A 20,377-nucleotide genomic window follows, 5' to 3' on the forward strand; every position below is an offset into this window, starting at 1 on the left:
TCTTGTCTGAGAAGAGAAGAGGAATGGTGGAGCTTTAATAATGATGAGATGTGTGTGTTCATGTAATAACTAGCAAATTATTGACACCTTCTGGAGAAATGAGGGCAGTGTAGCTGATATCTAATGGCATAGGAAGAAAGAAAGGGTATAGAATATTTTTGGCAGATTGGAATGAGTAGGAAACAGGCCATTTAGGCAACGTTGTAAGCCACCATGCCTTGCATGTAACGATAGGGAAGGGAGTGGAGGGCACCGTGCTGGCTCACTCGAGCCTTTAAAAAGAAGAGAAATCTAACTAGGCTGGCTTGGGCTTGGGGAGCAGGTAGGTCTTAAATGGTGCTTCACAGATAGAAGAGATCTATGTGCACATCTATCTACACATTTCTGTTTGTATATTGTTGTCCTTTTCCAGTCTAAGTCTGCTTAACCACAGAGGGAGGCCTTCACAGGTTTCCTGTGGACCATGAGGTTTTTGAAGCATTCCGACTGTTTCTTGTATAAAGCCAGGGTATTCAGACTGTATTTAACTGATAAACGTTCATCCCGTTCCACCCGGTTGTTCCTTTCTTACCTTGTGTAAACAATTTTCTCCTTGTCTTTCTTCTGTTATCAGGCTGGCACATAAAATCAGTGCTGGGTATTCATGTCTTTAACTAGACAGAATGTTGTACTACTTTTACCTTTGACCACTTTCATATTTGTAATCTCTCTTTTTGGGAGGTTTCTATACCAATATACCACTAAAATCATATTATATTGCAGTTGTGGATATACTAAATTGGGGAGGATTTTCAGTTAGAACATGTGTGTTTAAGTTTTATTTACATTTTAATGTATTGGAATATCTTTATTATTCAAACAGCATCACTGCTACTGGATATAAAGCTTTTGCACTGATTCTCTGAGATAACCCCTCCTAGAATCCCTCCTATGGTTGTGTTTAGCCCTTCCACAGCAGCAGTTGGCCAGGCGTGACACAACTCTCTGGTGCTGGACAGAGGGTTGGGGGTGCTGGGATTGCGGGAGGATCTGAAGCAGAAATCAAAATGAAACAGTAAATTTGACACAATTTGCCTAGTAAATAATTAAAAGAATCACACATTCAGTGGTCTGGAAGATGTACAGAAAGAACCCCTGATTTCTCAGAGTACTTTCATATCAGTGTGTGCTGAATTAGCTTAAACAATGCAGCTGAAGTGGAATATTGTCTGTGGCTCAGACCTTTTATTTAGACAGCAATCAGTCACCAACTGGGAAACTTTCCATTTAGCCAATAGGTTATTGCCTTTTTTTAATTCTTTTTTTTCTTCTTTTTTTTTCTTTTTACATTTACATGATTAAATCCTTAGCAGTGGTTTGATTGAAGAGCGTTGCTTACTGAAAGTAGCTTCTGGTAAGTCTGAAAGCTTTTCCAGGTAGCAGGAAAAAGAGAGTATGAAAGGTGGAAGATGGGAGGCCTGTTCTGCATCTTCTATATGCCCAAGGGACATTTCACTGTGGCAGTTTTCCTTCTCTTTGAGAAGGAAAGACCATAAAATCACACAGACACAAATCTCATCCCTATTTGTACAGAAAGAATTTCCGAATAAGATAGTTCTTTTTCTATCCATACTCTGATAATCTTTATTTGGGACGAGGGATTCTCCCTGAAGCTCGAAAGCATCCCATCCGCACCTGCACATGTGTAGGTTGGTTTATGGGACGCGATCGCTTTGAGGACTTTTTGTCTTGCAGAAATATGTTTTTATTTCCTTTTATTTCAGTTTTTCACACCAGAAAGACATAACACAGCATCATCCCATTATAGTGCTATTGGTAGCAGGAATCAGTAAGGGGTTTTTTTTGTATATCAAGTGATCTGCTTTTCATTTTAACCAATTTCAGCTGCGCTTTAAGAAGTTAAAAAGAATAATTAGGCAGTCAACAGAAAAGCACCTAATTGCTCCCAGCTAGCTAAGTGCAGCCAAAACTGTGGTTAGAAACCCAAATGTGCTGGTGTTACAGGGAAATGTGCTCAATCAAGCCTTACACAGGCTGTGCAACGGTGGGAACACGTAAGGAGTCTTTGGAGGAGGCTGAGAGAGGCAGAGAGCTGAGGTGTCCATTAGGAATGCTGGTGGTTGGGTTTGGCACCCCAAAACCTCTGCTGACTGCCCAATGAGGCTTATCCAGCAGTGGTCAGTGTTAAGCCAGGAAGATCACAGTTGTTCCCTCTATTGGAAACCAGAAACCTGTCAAAGGGGGAATCTACCAGCTGGGGACACAGCAACCTGGCCATGTCAATGTGCCCAGGAATGGTCTTCCACTTATGGGACAAAGATGGTAAGCTTGGAAAGCAAAACAAAACCTTGCTGGAGTTGAGGCTGGGTAAGGGTTTTCTGATTTAAAACCAGGGGTTTGCAAATCAATTAACAGAAATGGCAATTTTATTTTCTACATTTCTTCTGCTTTACAAAGCATCAAACTGCTGATAACAAATCCATCTCGAGGCAAAGAATATAGCTTTTCTATTTCTGTATTTTCTCAGTGATAAATTGAGTACAGTAATGAAAAAATGCAGGAGAGTGATGAAAGGGCTGCAGAGAGAACAAGTGCTTGCCCTTTCCCTTCTCTCTGCATTTACCAAGTGAACAATATGAGTCACAGAAAATAGGGAAAATCTATGGCATCAGAAATTGAAGAATGATTATCTGCAGAGAGCCTGCTCCTTCGCTGATGGAGAAATGGTTACATGACAAAGTAACTGTGGGTAAGAGATGAAGACCCTTCGATTTGCCTCGAAAAAGAAAGCTGTCATGTTCGTCTTTCAAAGAACTTTCAGCATCACAACTAATTCTGCCCATCAGCCTTCATTCAGAGCGTGTCCTTGCCACCTCCTGAGCAGGTTCTGGCTGTCAGGCTCTTATTTGCTGCCATAACTGGGGGATTTGGGCCAATGTGCTTGTTCCAGAAGCACCGCACTTGGAAAAACATCTCCATCCCTCCTTGGAGAAGTGGTGCTTTGCTTCCAGATTGGGCCAACCCTTCTCATACATTTCTTGTATATATATATATATATATATATATATATATATAAAATCATATATGATAAATGCAGTTTTTAGTTGAACTCTTTTGTTTTCAGTCTTTGAAGACCATGGATGTACCTCAGAGCATTAGAGCATAAGCACCGGAGGTATTAGCATAACAGTGTAAAAACAGTCCCTGAAAAATCACTGTTAGTATTCAATAACTGGAAAAATCCATCTGACATTTTAGCCTATTTTTTGTTACATTTTCTTGATTATACTAAGATATTTATGAAAAAAAATAGTTGGATTAGGTAGTTCTAAGTTAAAATTTTATGTATTTAAGTGAAAATCAATCACAGTGATACAATTGATATATAAGTAGTAAGACTTTCTTAATCTTTTTTGCTCAGTAATTTTAGTGATAAATTTAGCCATTTTTGTTGTGGCTTCTATCACTTGAACTTTTATGCAGTAGCACTATCTGAGTTTATGAATTTATTCCAGTGCACATTATGAGTTGTTCTTTGCTTGGTAAGAGTCCTCCAGGTACAATAGGAGCATCCTTCTCTCTGCTCACATGCTGGGGCCATTGCTCACAAAACCTTAGTGAGAGCCTGACCCTCCAAGAAGTGGCATGTGAGGAGCATGTAGCCGACAGCTACCGTGTGGTTTTGGTTTAGTGATGCAGAGAACCCTCCTTGCTTTGCTGAATCAACAGCAAAACTCCCACTGGCTTCTGCAAACCTCTCAAGTATAAATTCACTTTGTGTTTAATTCCCATCTCCAAGGTATGGCTCAGTTTAAGTCCGTTTTGATGAATCCAAATGCATTTACTTAGTTGAGGTATTGCTGCTGGAGATAAATAAACTGTTTTAATGTGACCCTCCCGGGGTCCAAGGACAGTCAGGGCACACAGGGTCATTATCACCTCAGTGGTAATGAGGCAGCAGGAGGGATGGCACCAATGCAGGTGACACATCTGCCACTGCTAATGTCTTTCCAAGTCTCTTGCACCTTCCTCAACTTCAACTGAGGTTAGAATCATAGAATGAACCCCAGCCTGGTTTGTGCTGGAAGGGACCTTAAAGCTTGTCCAGCTCCAACCCCTGCCACAGGCAGGGACCCCTTCCACTGGAGCAGCTTGCTCCAAGCCCCTGTGTCCAACCTGGCCTTGAACACTGCCAGGGATGGGGCAGCCACAGCTTCTCTGGGCACCCTGGGCCAGCGCCTCAGCACCCTCACAGGGAAGAGCTTCTGCCTAAGAGCTCAGCTCAGTCTCCCCTGTTTAAACCCATCACTCCTTGTCCTATTGCTGCAGCCCCTGATGAAGAATCTCTCTCCAGCATCCTTGCAGGCCCCCTTCAGACACTGGAAGCTGCTCTGAGGTCTCCACGCAGCTTCTCTTCTCCAGGCTGAACAGCCCCAACTTTCTCAGCCTATCTTCATATGGGAGAAGCTCCAGCCCCTGATCATCCTCTAGGTTAAAATAGATCATGCCCTTTGAGAATGGACACTGCTGCAAGTCAAGCAGGTAAAGGCCAATATTTCAATGCCAAAATGAATGATTTAGGAAGAATCTTACAGATGGGAATCCAGCTGTGTCAGCCTGTAACCAGCCAGTATCCGCTTCCAGGAGCCCTTCCTGCCCCTGTGACTCCAGGATGCTGTTGATAGAAATACAATAGCTACAACAGATAGGTCACTTGCTTTCACAGTTTTAATCTGATTTTCCCTGCCTATTCTGCATTAGCTGTGGCAACGTGGGTCTTTTCTCTATCATTTGCGACTGACATTCAAGTTGGTCTGAAATAAATTGATCACTGATAGCAGATAATACGTGATAACACATTTCTAGTTAAAACATACAGGATATTACATTAGTTTATACAAAGGATGCTTCTGCTGCTGACGGTATGAAAGAGGTGAGGAGAAAAGATGAATCAGAAACTTCCAGAAGTACCACTTCTATGAGGTTTTCCTCACGCTTTAGCCTTGACATGGATTGGAAATAAATGAAGAATCAAGATATGGCCATTTTTCTTCACAGCCCACCCATAATTTCTTTTATCAGAACCAGTGTGCCAATGTTCTGCTGCACACAAGACAAAGTGTGTTTAATAAGCAGAGGTGGGGACCTTTAGGCAATGCTCTTCAATCAAAATGCTGTTAAAGAACTAATCATGTAAATGCAAAAGAGGCAAAAAATCTTCTCAGCTTTCCCAGTTGGTGACTGATTGCCACGTAAATGAAGATTTGTGCCACGCCAGCACGGGCTGTGCTCTGCTTCTGCCTATTATTTACTCCACTGATTTAGAAGTGTAGGAACTATACTTTAAAAATCATATATATTCGGGGGGTATTTTACAACAAACTAAGTATTGAGCTCAACTTTCGGTTTTATTTTGTTAAACATGAAAAAAACATTGTGCAGTGTTTGATTACAATGGGGGAGAGGTTCAGCTGGACAGAAGATGACGCTACATGGAGAGTCATCTAATGGTTACCTGCAATTTATGCATTCATAAGCAGTTAAATGAACCCTGCTGGGTGCAGGTAGGGTGGGAACAACGTTATTGCTGTTGGGCTGCATTTAAAACATGTCATGAATATGATAAGGGGCAATGGCTTTAACCTGCCCGAGGGGAGACTGAGATGAGCTCTTAGGCAGAAGCTCTTCCCTGTGAGGGTGCTGAGGCACTGGCCCAGGGTGCCCAGAGAAGCTGTGGCTGCCCCATCCCTGGCAGTGTTCAAGGCCAGGTTGGACACAGGGGCTTGGAGCAAGCTGCTCCAGTGGAAGGTGTCCCTGCCCATGGACACAGGGGTTGGAGCTGGAGGAGCTTTAAGGTCCCTTCCAACACAAACCAGTCTGGGATTCAGTGATTCTGTGATTCTTTCCTTCTCATCCTCTCCCCATTTATAGGTCCTGCTGACTTCAGACATTCAAGGCCAGGCTGGATGTGGTTCTGGGCAACCAGCTAGATCATCTAGTTGAAGATGTCCCTGCTCATTGCAGGGAGGTTGGACTAGATGACCTTTGAAGGTCCCCTCCAACTCAAACTACTCTACTCTATGACTCCCTATTTTCAGAAGCCTGGAGGAGGTGAGGTACTGTAGTTCAAGGCTGGCACTGTAATGCGATTCACAGGCATTGATGTTTAGGAGTGGTAAAACGTTGCTGAGCACACGGGCAATGAACTGGTTCTGTAGATGAATTTGGCTTGAAAAATTTTGAACTTTTATTTTTCAGTAACTTCCAGTTCCCACTTGTCCTGGCTTCCAAGGAATTTGCTTCCCAAAGAAAAACCTTATTTGCCTTTGCATTAGGCTGAGAGTTTGGGGTGGAACTTCATACATGAAGGGTTTCTCCTCTGAAACCCAGACCTTTTAAAATGCAGCAATGTAAATATCTGGTTTTAAACTCAACAAACTGCTTACCAATGTAAATGACTGTTGTTCATCTACTTTTGCTCATCTGCTTCTGTTTGACAATCTCAGTGTTAGTAGCTCCTGTTCCCTGGGACATCCATCATCTCCATGGCCTTGCCTGGACTCGCTCCAATCTCTAAGTGTGTGTGTGTGTCTCACCAGGGCTGAGCAGAGGAGGATGTAATAATATTCCTTGTGTGGCAACTCCAATGTATTCCAAAAAGGAAGGAAAAAAGTATATATAAAAGTGGAGCGAAGGGTTTTTTTGAGTGTTGACAAATGATTTTGCTATACTAAAAAGCACAATTATCTCTTTATGACAGACACTCTGGTGCAATATGTTCAGCTCTAAAAGTGATTTTGTTGGTACGAGTTTTTTGTGATGTTTATGATTGTGTTTATTTTTAAATAAGGTGTTTCAGATGTGGCATTTAGAGGTGTTCAGGGATCAATACTGCTTCCAGGTCTGCAGGTGAGAGCGGTGTTTATGTGTGCTGGAGAGGTGGAGGATTTGTCTGCATATAAATTATTGAAAACCTGGGCAAAATCTGGGCCGGTTTGGAACAGTGGAGTTGTTTCTTGCTTCTTAAAGCATGGGAAGCAAGCTCAGCTTATGAGTTTTGCCTTGTAATGCCACGACTTGCACTCTCTAATGGCTTCACTGACAGCAATGGGGCACATCCAGCCTTCAGGGGGGACTCTTTGCAATCTGCCCATTCTCAGTTTGGGGTCACAAGTATTCTGCATCATCTGCTGCCTGCATCCCGCCACTGGTTGGAGGGTGTCCTCTCCCAGACCACGCGTGAGCAGGGTTGGATTTATGGCCGGGCTGGGAGTCGGGAGCAATGAGTGAAGCTCCTTAAGCACATGAGACACCTCCCTGGTTAATCACCACTGGGCTGGCTCAGCAGCACTGGCTCCTGCATGGAACAACAGCCAGGGTGATCTTCTGCACATGTTACATCTGCTTCTGCTAATGAATACACCTCACAGTGCCACTGTGTTGTGCGATTGCAGGATGACAACTGTTGTGTTGTGTGGTGATGGTTAGTGACAAGCTCCACAGATGGTAGAATGGCCTGTTGAGGACACCGCTAGCTGCAGTGCAGCCCCCTTCCTTCTTTGAACCCATACGTTTCAGACACATTGCTTACTAAGAAGAACCACATTTCAACTGGGATTTATTTTTTCCCCATAAAAGCTTTCCTTGATTAACTGTCCTCTTTTTGTGTCTTTTTTCTTTCTTTCCCACATTTGGAGCATTATATTGTTTCTGGTTCTTCCCTCACAAGATGCTTCACCCTTATAACTACAGAGTTGGATCTGTCATAGACTAGTTTGAGTTGGAAGGGACCTTCAAAGGTCATCTAGTCCAACCTCCCTGCAATGAGCAGGGACATCTTCAACTAGATGATCTAGTTGGTTGCCCAGAACCACATCCAGCCTGGCCTTGAATGTCTGAAGTCAGCGGGGCCTATAAATGGGGAGAGGATGAGAAGGAAAGAATCATAGAATCACTGAATCCCAGCCTGGTTTGGGGTTGAAAGGGACCTTAAAGCTCCTCCAGCTCCAACCCCTGCCACGGGCAGGGACCCCTTCCACTGGAGCAGCTTGCTCCAAGCCCCTGTGTCCAACCTGGCCTTGAGCACTGCCAGGGATGGGGCAGCCACAGCTTCTCTGGGCACCCTGTGCCAGCGCCTCAGCACCCTCACAGGGAAGAGCTTCTGCCTAAGAGCTCATCTCAGTCTCCCCTCGGGCAGGTTCAAGCCATTCCCCTTGGCCTGTCCCTACAGGCCCTGATGAAGAGTCCCTTGAATTTAGAATTTTGTTGTTGTTGTTTTTTAATTTTCTTAAGTAGGAAATTAGGGTTTATTACAATAAATCCTCATGCAAATGCTAAAACTGTGTGAAACTTTGAGAAGACAGAATAATTTGGAAAGCAGAAGTTTTTCCAGATGCTGTGAGATCTGATGATTGCAAGCTGAAAGCCATATAGATTCTCAATTAGTGGCAAATGGAGTTCATCACTGCTTTTAATAACCCTCATAAGCACATTTTAATTTTTCTATGTATTTGTCATAAAAAATCTAATTATTATGTCCAAGCCATAAAAAGAAGAACAATAATCCATTTCTTATGTCATGTTGGTGATTTCTAGCTATTGCACAAGTTAATGAAATCAATATGCATGTTAGGAAAGCAGAGCGATAAATTGTTCTGTCTGCAGAGAGAAATCGATGTTTCACGTTGGCTTGTCAGTGTCTGCAGCACACAGCTCAGGTCACAATGGTCCCTAACCTGCATTCCGTGGGGCAGTCAGAATGCCGGGGATGGTAACACTGAACTGCAGCATCCTCATCAGTGGCGGGTGAGCTGTCCCATAGCCGGAGGGGTGGGAAGCCTCAGGTAAGCACTGGACACCTCCAAGCAAACGTTTCTTATAACAGCCAAGTCTGTCTCATGCTCCCATCACGGACAGGAAGCAGGGAACTGCTCAGAGGGAGAAGGGCAAAGCCCACTCTGAGTGTGAGGACCCATCAGAGCAGCGTTCTGCAGGCACAGAAGGCACTGGGGCCATAGTGCGAGTTCAACTGGAATGGGTTGCCCAGGGAGGTTGTGAATGCTCCATCCCTGGCGGTGTTCAAGGCCAGGTTGGATGAGGCCTTGGGTGACCTGGTTTAGTGTGAGGTGTCCCTGTCCATGGCAGGGGGGCTGGAACTGGATGATCTCAAGGTCCTTTCCAACCCTAACTATTCTATGATTCTTCAGGAGGGGGAATATTGAGTTCCCCTGTGGTGTCTGTGTCCATGGCAGGAGGTTCGAACGAGATGACTTTAAGGTCCTTTCCAACCTAAACCTTTCTATGATTCTATGATTTATCTTCAAGGCCTTGAGATGTGGACTATGGGTTGTTATCACTTATGAGCTGGTTCGGAGCTGACGGACTGGTTCCAATGAATTTAGTGGCATCAGGGTGGAATGAAATGATGATTGTTCTTATTAATGTTACTGTTTTCTTGCAACCTGGCTTTTTTTCTTGCAGCTCGCTATTTAGGCTTGTTTGAACTTCATTCTCGTGCCGTTTGCTTTAATTGCTTTTGGAAACAGAGACAAATTTATTTCTCTCTGTTATAAACAGCTCCAGGGAATACAAACGTGTGGCTGTCTCCCTCGTGCCATGCTCCATTGCTGTGCACGTCTAATAAAGGTGATTAATATCTTTAATGCTGTAGTGGGTACAATCTTGGGTAAATATTTAAACAAAAACCCTGTGCAAACCACCAGAATCTACTTTTTTTGAGTATTTTCATTGTTTTTTATTCTATCTTATAATGATGATGAATTACTTATTTAATCACAGTACAATATTCTCAACTGAATGCTGAATTTTTCCTATCATTGGTTGTTTTCAGAAACCTTTTAGCAAATGAGTTAAGGCAGGCATGTGAAGGAAGGGGATTGTATGGATTTTAAACTGTGTAGGGATGGGTTTGCACCCCAGGATCATACTGAACACTGGAGATGGCACACTGCCAGTATGGCTACCTGTGATCATTTGTCCTCTGTGTTCTTTTGCTGTGTGTTTTTCTCTCAATTTATCAGATTTAAGTGGAGCAATGTAATAGGCTGCTTTCTGAGGGGAAAATGAAGCCTCACTAGGATGTCAATCTCTTTCCAGAATGTTTAACATCACTTTAAATTTAATCAGCAAGCCAAAAAATAATCCCTTATTTTGCTCATTTGTTTTAGATAACCGAAATCTTTGGCTTTGATTTTGATTTCTTTTGACTCCCAGAAAATGAGCAAAGTCTAAAGTGTGTTTAATGTTTGATGGGGCACAGGCAACTCCGCAATTTGAAACTTGCAAATGGGGAATCAGTCCCAAGTCCCTCAAAATACTTAATTGGAAAACCAGACCATCAGGTGGGTGAGAACAAATCAGTTCTGTGCCCTCACAGTTGCTTGTCCACCACCTAGCACTGACTCTTCAGCCAGACCAGGTCCCTGCGGGGGTTTCTACAGTCTATATATGTTGTCCTAGGTGGGAAGGTGTTTAAAAGCAGTTTAAGGAGGAATATCAGGTGACTGGAAAGCGTTTTCATATGGGACCACCACACAAAATTTACTTGGGAGTTTAATTCATCTTTCATCCTTACTTCTTATCTTTTATTTTTATGCATTTCCTTAATCAATACACTGCATAACTGCTTCTAATCTTGTTTCTTATGCATTTCTTTAATACATACACTGCATAAATGTTCATTTACTGCTATATTTAAGGTTTTTTCTGACCTTCACAGTTTCCATGGTGGCATGGGTGAAAGACTCTGATTGTAGTTGTTGAAATGGAGAGTAGCTCTGCAATGGATTTAATCTGCACTCAAAGCTCAGCAAAACAGATAATAAAAGCTAAATCTTCTCATAGATCAGAGTCTTTAGAGGTCTTACAAGAAGTATGCACACAAAATAAACATTTTTTTAATTCACATTAAATATTAACTTTCCACTGTGGTTATGCACATACAGTCTAGTCATAATTAGTAAATTACACAGATTTTGCTGATCTGAATGTAATGATCACTTTCAGTCAGTAAATAGCAGAAAATTCAGCAGCATTCCAATATACCAGAAATCATTATTTGTCTCAAACTGTGAGGCTCCAGAAATACCACAGAAGCTAATTTCTACCACGGGAAAGATGATCTTCCTAGGAAACCACTGATAGAAATAGAAGCTACAATTTTTCATCACTACTAGATCGTATTATATCATCTCTGTTTTTACAGAATGGTATTTACAGCAGGACTACACTTCCGTGTTTACTTGTGTGTTATCTTGGTTAATGTATGGCTTTTAGTCTTCTATTTTCGAATTCTCTTTTGGAAATGCAGAACTGATGCAACCTGCTCAGTGTCATAAGACTTGTCGACATCTACTAGATTGTATTTCATTTCCCCACTATGAAACCTAGATTAAAGAAGGGCCCAGTCAATTAGGGAAGGAATAAAGCATGTGCTTAGGAGAAAATCACTTAATCTGCACTCTGAAGCGCGGAAAATTCTCCATCCTCTGCCTTGTCACTGTTCAAATCTTCCCTTTGAAAGACTGCAAAATTCCTGACGGTAAGCCTCAAAAAGAAGTGAAAGCGTGCACCTTCCTTCTGGATCGGGCCTCCCAGTCTGTAGCAAATCTGGAGAGGGCTTGTCCTTTGGGATCTTGTGTCCCTGGAGGCAAGGACAATGGGCTCTGTGTTCTGCACCATGCTGAGTACAGAACATCACTGGGTATAAACCCAGCACCGCAGTCACAGTGCTTCTCACCCGGAGTTCTCCTTTTCCATATTTAAAGCTGAGTTGTAGCTCTGCAATAGATCATTGTGCAGGGCACAGGGAGGAAGAGTTCACTGAGATAGACATCAATAATGAAGTCTGAGAGGAAAGCATTGTGGGAGGCAGAAAAATGCACTAGACCTTATGTGCTCATAACCATGGTGTTAAATGTAACACATTTAATAAAAGCTATTATAGAATATTGTACCTTTAGAGGTTATATACAGCCATTGTGTATTTCAGATATAGCGGATGGAGGCATGGAGAACTCTCTGTGCTCATAACCTGCAGGCTTCAAAAAGCTGCAGGAAGAGAACTGATGGTGTCGATTTGCCCTGCGGGTGAAAATACCCAACTCGGGGATCCATGGGAAGGAGCATGAGATGGTGTTTGCAGGAGCAAATTCCCCCTGCCTGTCTGGGAATGCTGGAAGCTGTTGTATCCTGTCTGCACACGCTGCTGTTTGCCCCTTGGCAGTTAGAAATGCAGAAGCATTTGTACAGTCAGATGGGTCAACAAGTTCATTCCAGTCCGAACAAAATGGTCAGCTGAGCTGCTGAAAGCAGCAGCTTCTCCTCCCCTCTGTGCTTACTGATTAATTATGAGGTTGTAATTAGGGAAAAACCACCCAAGTTATCGTTGCAGACAGGAAGAGGGGGCTGCAGCCCAGCGTTTGGATAAAGAGCTTGAGGGTATTGGGGATTGTGGAAAAGAGGCTTTATGATACCTCTGTCACCCAAAAAAGTCACTTTCCATTGAGAAGAAAGCACACAAAACTGCAGCTGAGGCAGTATGAGCACAGAGGCTGGACTTGCAGCACCAGGGAAGGGTGACGCTGGTAATTCCATAGATTCTGGTGGCAAAATCTCTCTTGCCCAACTCCCAGATGTAATACTTCCCTACTTACAATCCAGTTCCACTCACTGTTTTCATACGTTCCATTGTCACAAGGTACAAGATGGGATTGATTACGTTATAACCTGAAAAAGGAGTTTGTTACCATATGATGTAATTAATGATACTAAAAAAAATCTGTAGCTCATAACTTGTCATCACCTTTATCTGAGGAAACATTTGGAGGGAAGAGAGCTGTATGTCCAGTCACGGGATGTAATCTTCGTCCTACATATACTTTAATGGGTCATTTCCATGTGGGGAGCAGTAAGGCAGCACATCTATTACTAAACAAGATGGGTGCTCTTATGCTGAGGCCCCAGATATTTAGCCCGATAATTCTGGGTTGTTCTATAAATAAGACATCCATTCCCATGTATAGAAACGCGACAGCAATTAAAAAAGCAGCTCTGCCCTACAGCCGTTCCCACTGCACCAGAAAGCTTTATTATGCTGCATCATTTATATACAGAGGAATGTAACTAAGAATATAATTACAGTCCTTGAAAATGAGAAATGAGACCCTGCAATGAACTATAGACTCCATGTCAATCCCCCTGCAAATAATGGCAAATAATTCTGGGCTCCAGGGAGAAGTAAGACACAGAGGCCCAGCTCCTACTGGCATCCATCAGGGATGGCAGGGACAGCAGATCTGGTTAGACAGCTTCGCCACACAGCCAGGTGGGAAAGCAGGTCTGCAGCCTCTGGTGGTGAAGGTGCTGTTCAGTGGTAGGACAAGTAGGGCCAGGCTAAGGGGAATGGCTTTAACCTGCCCGAGGGGAGACTGAGATGAGCTCTTAGGCAGAAGCTCTTCCCTGTGAGGGTGCTGAGGCGCTGGCCCAGGGTGCCCAGAGAAGCTGTGGCTGCCCCATCCCTGGCAGTGCTCAAGGCCAGGTTGGACACAGGGGCTTGGAGCAAGCTGCTCCAGTGGAAGGGGTCCCTGCCCATGGCAGGGGTTGGAGCTGGAGGAGCTTGAAGGTCCTTTCCATCACAAACCAGTCTGGGATGATGATGATGAGGAGAGAGGGTGAGGTTAGACAAAGCAGGCAGAACCCTGGAGGCACTGCACAACTTCTGGGGACGCCAGGTTTTACCTACAAGATACGCAATTTTAAAGAGGAAATTAAGAGGAGGTTCCCATAGTAATGCTCTAAGGGGAATCACTGATGGACATGTAATGGGACCAAGAGATGCCTCCAGGCATTTACACTGTTGTACACATAACTGCTATTTTTAACGAGACAGGAGATCCATGCAGCAAACCATCCTCATCCTTTCCATGCCTCCTGCCCCCTCCATCCCTCCACCCCTTCATAGACAGCCAGGAGCTAGAGGGATAAGAGGAATAAATGGTCCAGGTAATAATAACTGCACAGGGAAAGAGGGAATCAAGCTGAAGTAAAGTAGTGGGTTTACCTCTGTGCAGTGCAGGTTAGACTCTTGCAAGGCTATTACACCTTGTTCCACTGTTTGCATTTCAGGATGATTCAGATATTCCTTGAGAGAGAATCAAATATTATCTAGGAAGCCTTACAGAAGTTAAGCGTGTGCTGCTCAAATCATCTGCAGAGAAAGATGAAGAGGTGATTTGTTACGTTGTGCAGGTCCTTACTTATAAGAAAGATACTTGATAGTAAGGGGGATGCTCATTTTTGCAGACAAAAACATAATGATTTCTGAAAGCTGAATTTAGTGGAAGGCAATTTTGAGCTAAGATGCTGTTTCCCAGCAGCGAGGGGGTATTTAGTTGCTGAAAGTGTTTTCCAGATGTGGCAGCCTGAGCATCACCTGGAGTTGCAAGAATGAGACCAGGCAGCTTCATAAAACATATATTGTATTTAGGCTGCTGGGAAACTTTAGAGCCTGTGACTGTCTGAGCTCAGACTGAATTACCCGTAGTGACCTCTCCGGCCATATACTGCACAAATACTTTGATATGGTTGAATTTCATTCATATCAAATTCCTTGCTCCATAACCATGGTTTCCATGTAGAGTCACCAGGGAAAGGTTTTCACTTGTTTGCCATTAGAACATACAGTTTTATCAAAATTAAAGTATTTGACAGAGCTATATAGATTTGGGGGTTTAACATGGTAGGAAAAACCTGCAGCAAGAGAGGTGAGACTGAGGGCTGGCCAGTGGCTATCCGAAAACAAAGAGGAAAGGGAAAGAGCTGGAGCTGCAGGAGCAAATCCAGGGCTGGGAGCCTGAGCATTAGGGAAAACAGGCTGCTTGTTGTGAGGACATTTGAAAAGAACGTGAGTGATGGGGAGCGAATAAAATCTCATGTAAGGGAAGGCAAAGGAGGACAAGGAGAGCACCTGCATCAAGCAGCAAAGAGTAAACCATGTTGGTCTTTGCATTGGAAATGAAATCTTGTTCACTTATGGGAACTGAATGAAATCCCACTATTTCAGTTCTGGAGTCCTGCCTGTGCCAGGGCAGTCAGTCTGTTTCCCCTGGAAGATTGTCTCTTGGGAGATTTGATCACAGTTGCTGTATGATGCAGCATTTCTCCTGGATCCTTATGCTGCTCTGCTCACAAGACCTACAGTGGCTGAGCTGAAGGACCAGCATGACAACAGCTCCTCATTCCCACTGGAATCAATGCTATTAATTAATGTTACTAATTGACTGGAACAGGCTGCCTAGGGAAGTGGTGGATTCACCATCCCTGGAGGTCTTTAAATACATGGCAATGTGTCACTGAGGGACCTGGGTTAGCGATGGATTTGGCACTGCTGTGTTAATGGTTGGACTTCATCTTAAAGGTGTTTTCTCACCTAAATGATTCTATGAGCATCATGTTTCTTATCTGTTGTTATCATTGACACTAATTAAATCAGTGTACTGAATGCTGAGTGGGCATTTCACCCCTTACTTGCTGTGGTGGATGCAGGAGAGGGGCTGAACTAAACCTCATCCTAACCCTGGCACAGCCTGAGCACCAGGAGACCTCTTTAACTTGCTTTAGTTTGTGATAGTCACCCAGACACCTCCATGACAGCACAGCAGGCTCCAGCCACGTCCTCTGTGTTCAGTGACAAGTTTAAGGCAAACAAAAGTCACCAGGACAAGCAGCAGTAGGTGTCAGGTGTGAGAAATCCCTCCATGGGACCGCTTCAGTAACATCAGGACATGAGCAAATCTCTCTTTTTCTCCCTTCAAAGGCTCAGAACCTCGAATAAGCAGTTTAATGCGGTTGGAAATCTTACACCATAGCATTTACTTAATCTAGAACAGTTTCAAATAGAAACTGCATCAGTCAATTGTGTATCTTTACTTGTGGGAAGAACTGTTTTGAGTGATTTGATTCCTTGACTTTGCATCAGTACATTCGTTTATGACGGATAAAGAAACAAGTGGCTCAGAAGCAGGCAGTTATTTTTGTAATACCATAGACTGAATAAAACCACTGCATATGCCCCATCCCTCGTGATATTCAGCTCTCAGATGGAGTTCTGCATTTCAGAGGGAATGATCCCTCGCCTGGTGTCTGTAGGAAGCAGATTCATTGCTCATTCTCTGTACACATACATAAGAATAATAAGAATTCCTCTCAGTGTTTTGTCTGTTGCCAAGCTGAAATATTAATGATATTTAGCTTGGGCTGAGATGGGGGAGTGGGAGATACTGGTGACAACAACACCCCATTTCAGTGCATGGGGATCCCATGTCATGTTGTAGCTGTGATGGGGTGGACACGACAGTGGTGGGTGTTCATCATCTCCTTTAGAATGGAAGAGACTTCTGCAGGAGGAAGTTCACTAACAGGTTCATTGCAGGGATCTGCAAAGAAGTGCAATTAATAAATTATCCCTTTACATGGAAATAGCTCTTCTGAATGTGTCTGTTGCTAGAAATGGTCTGTAGTGACTGCGTGCTCTTCCAGGTCAGCAAGTGAGGTAGGGATGAGTGGATTGCCACCATTGCTACTGTGAGTTGGACTATGACAAATTCAGTGTTGTATCTCTGAGTGCAGTCCTGCTTGAGCTCCAAAGGTGTGTGATGCTGACCTTCATTGCTTTAGTAACTTGGCAGGTTCAGCCTTCGCCTAAAGATGATGTTTCTCTGCTTATTAAAAACACTCTACATAAACATTCGGTTTTCTTTGCTCACAAGTGCACAGCCACAAGCAAGCACTGGGAATTCCCAGCATTTGAAGTCTGTCCAACCCCAACTCATTCCTGCAACTGAAATAGTTCCAGTTGATGGACCGGGGAAAAGGCTGCAGAACATCTGCAGGTGGATCCCAGAGCACACAAAACCAGGCTGTACATGTGACAAAGTAGTTTCAAAGTACCTTGAGGGGATGTTAGCAAGTATATTCCAAGTTCCATATTCCAATTCCATATTCCAATTCCATATTTCAAGTTGCAAAGGGGGGATCAGACAGTGGGATTCTGCTGTGCAAATGGAGCAAGCCAGTAGGACAAGGCTGGGCCATTCAGGAGGGTAAAGCTCCAGTTGGACAGAGGCTTTGGTTAGGAAGATCATAAACATTTTCTTGTCCTCATTCTGTGGGTAGCCATTTACCTTGTGGAACCCTTGGATTTTAAAGCAGTTGTTACGGAAGGTTCTGAAACCTTCTGTAGGTTCTCACATGGAAGGTCTGTGTCTTTTACAGCTATTTGTATAGAATCTGTTCTGTATATTGTAGAGAATAGTGCTTTTCAGAAACAGCAATAGTCTGTGCCTATACCAACCATAATAAGACGTGTAAAGAAATACATATTTCTTCAGACAGATTCATCTGAAACCCTGAATTCCTACCTTCATTGCTGGCATCCTGAGTTCTTTCACTCCCCATGTAACATTACAAAGAGTAGAGCAGTCCCTTAAGGGTAAGACATTTTTTCCATCATTTTCCATCCTTTTGGAACTCTTTTCTCTTATGTTTGGATGTATAAATAGTGCAGAAAATGAACTTTAGTGAAGAATTCTGCTAATGTAATAGAAGAAAATCTAGCTTATATTTTCTTTGCCACGTTGCTACTGCAAGCTTAAAAGCAATACAAAGCAGCAGAAATGAATGTATGTTGGTGCTCTCCATGAAGAGCTGTGACTCTCCAGGAACACAGGGAGTACATGTGACAGGCATCATTATTTTTAAAAGTACAAGAAAAAGCTAATTTCATCTTCTTTTCAAACTGTGACAAGCGAGCTCAGCCTTCTCTTAGACACGAGCATCCAGCAGCGGCAGTTCCCTAGGAACTCAGTAGCAATACCTGCTTGGCACCAACAGAGGAATTGCTGCTTTCTTACTTGTAGCTTTTTGGATCCATGTCTGAGCTGCTGTGCACATGATAGGAATAGCTCTCTTTGCACCTGAACAAGGGGTTTGCATAGTTATGTTTCAAGAACCGCACATGGTTTTGGCAGTGCGGGTATCCCAGCTCTCCTCCCCATACTCTGGTGGGATTGTGCCATCTCAGCAGCTTTCCATTACAGCATTTTCTTGTTTCCTTCCAGTTTCTCCGAAGATATACCGTATTTCGACTGACATCGTTGTGAATGAAGGGAGCAACGTTACCCTGATGTGCCTGGCCACAGGGAAGCCAGAGCCTTCCATTTCCTGGAGACACATCTCTCCATCAGGTAAGCACAGCTCTCTGTATCCCGGAGCTCTCTCAGCATCTCACCGGTAACAGGTTTGGGGTTCTCAGTTTCCAGAAGTGTGGGAGCATCGCTTCATATACCTTATACAGTGTGTGCCTACCTTGGCTGTCAGAACTGAAACCTTACAGTACTGTAACATAGGGATGGAGACTGAGCTGAGCTCTTAGGCAGAAGCTCTTCCCTGTGAGGGTGCTGAGGCGCTGGCCCAGGGTGCCCAGAGAAGCTGTGGCTGCCCCATCCCTGGCAGTGTTCAAGGCCAGGTTGGACACAGGGGCTTGGAGCAAGCTGCTCCAGTGGAAGGGGTCCCTGCCCGTGGCAGGGGTTGGAGCTGGATGAGCTTTAAGGTCCCTTCCAACCCAAACCAGGCTGGGATTCTGTGATTCTATGAAATAAAGGCACCCTGGATATGAGTATATTTTTAAGCCCATTTGAACAGGCTGCAGACATTTATCAAACAATTGCCATTAAAACCAAAGCAGAAAATAGTCCAGAAAACACAGGGCTCTCCAGAAGTAGGCGTGAAAGTTAAAAACATTAACACATCATGCAGTAGATTTAATTTAATGTAAGTACCATTGAACCATTTTTCCACGATACAGAGCAGTTTATTAGAGTGGTTTTATTGAACAAATTAAATTATTTGTATGAAAAATTGCAAGCAAAATGGCACCTAAAAGCAGAGTTTCTATTTAATGTTCCCATTTATACTTTTAATTTCTCGTAATGTATTTAAAGGCAAACTTTTAGCTAACATTAAAGGCATCTTTACAACTATGACTTGGTTCAGAGCCACCAGCACTGGCTCCATGCATGCAAAGCAGGGTCTGCCTGGCTCAGAGCGGGGAGATTCAGTCCCGTATCTCAGAGCTACTGGCATGGGAGTCCTGGAGGGCTTTGTGTTTGTAAAGGGTACTCCCTGCCTCCAGCTGACTGCAGGCTGTGAGCCTGGTATTGCACCGGTTCTTCTGTAGGGACTCCGCAGTGGTAACTGGTTTTGCAGTGAAGGTGTTTGTGCTGTGCCCACAACTCTTATGAAATCCATGTAATTGCGGGGAAGAACAGCTTCATGGACTGTCACAGCTTACTGCAGCGTCTCATAATCCTGAGTAATGGTTTGCTTTACAAAGCAAGATCGAGGGAAAGAAAAAACCCAAAACAACTTTTGACCTTTAAAACAATGACAGTGAATTCTGCTTGAAGTGTCCATCAGGGGACACAGGGAAAAATTCACTTGGAGCAGAAAATGGATTTTAACTAAATGTCAAATAAAATTTTATTGGAAACCGTGGTGATACGTTACAGTAATAGCTTAAAGCATCAGGTTGTCTACAGAAAGGAGCTGTAACAGTCATCCTGGAGAGGGAAAAAAGCAGAGAAGGAGGATTAGAGCACTCAGGCTGGAGAAGGAGTCTGAGAAGGAATTAGACCCTCCTCGTCTCAAGTTCAGTCAAATTGGTGCATGTAACCACAAGGGCTTTTAGTGAATCAGTCAGTTTGTATCTTCACCAAAGGATTGAGAATGGAGACTGAGAGGAAAGATGGGATCACTCAGCTACAGATCAATTACATTAGCCCCAGTGAGACCTGCAAATGAAATGTGAGGAAGGCACTAACCAAAGATGTGTATCAAAAGGCCTGTAGGGACAGGCCAAGGGGAATGGCTTGAACCTGCCCGAGGGGAGACTGAGATGAGCTCTTAGGCAGAAGCTCTTCCCTGTGAGGGTGCTGAGGCGCTGGCACAGGGTGCCCAGAGAAGCTGTGGCTGCCCCATCCCTGGCAGTGTTCAAGGCCAGGTTGGACACAGGGGCTTGGAGCAAGCTGCTCCAGTGGAAGGGGTCCCTGCCCATGGCAGTGATTGAAGCTGGATGGGCTTTAAGGTCCCTTCCAACACAAACCAGGCTGGGATTCTACATAAGCCTAATAGCATTCGTTTGTTCTCCAAACCCGTAAACCCCACTTTGTCCATCTCCAAGCCTGCATTTCTTTATCTGCCCATGGGTGAGCTGTTCTCTGCTACAATGGATTAGCTGGGTCCGTCTGCTCTGTTGGAGCAAATGCTCCCCCAGCTGAGCCTGACAGGACAATGGGCAGGA

The 20,377-nt window shown here is 43.8% G+C and overlaps 1 protein-coding gene across 1 annotated transcript in view; it reads left to right on the top strand.

Moving 5' to 3' along the window:
• The window catches only part of NEGR1 (neuronal growth regulator 1), a gene marked incomplete at its 3' end in the record, with an annotated part of 269,840 nt that overhangs the window by 153,149 nt on the left and 96,314 nt on the right, over window positions 1-20,377 (top strand). The window contains exon 3 of the mRNA XM_080623582.1: window positions 18,138-18,263. Coding sequence (XP_080479708.1) covers window positions 18,138-18,263 — 126 coding nt within the window. The remainder of the gene's footprint in view (window positions 1-18,137; window positions 18,264-20,377) is intronic.

Source organism: Psittacula echo (assembly GCF_963264785.1).
Source record: "Psittacula echo genome assembly, chromosome: 7".
Lineage (NCBI taxonomy): Eukaryota > Metazoa > Chordata > Aves > Psittaciformes > Psittacidae > Psittacula > Psittacula echo.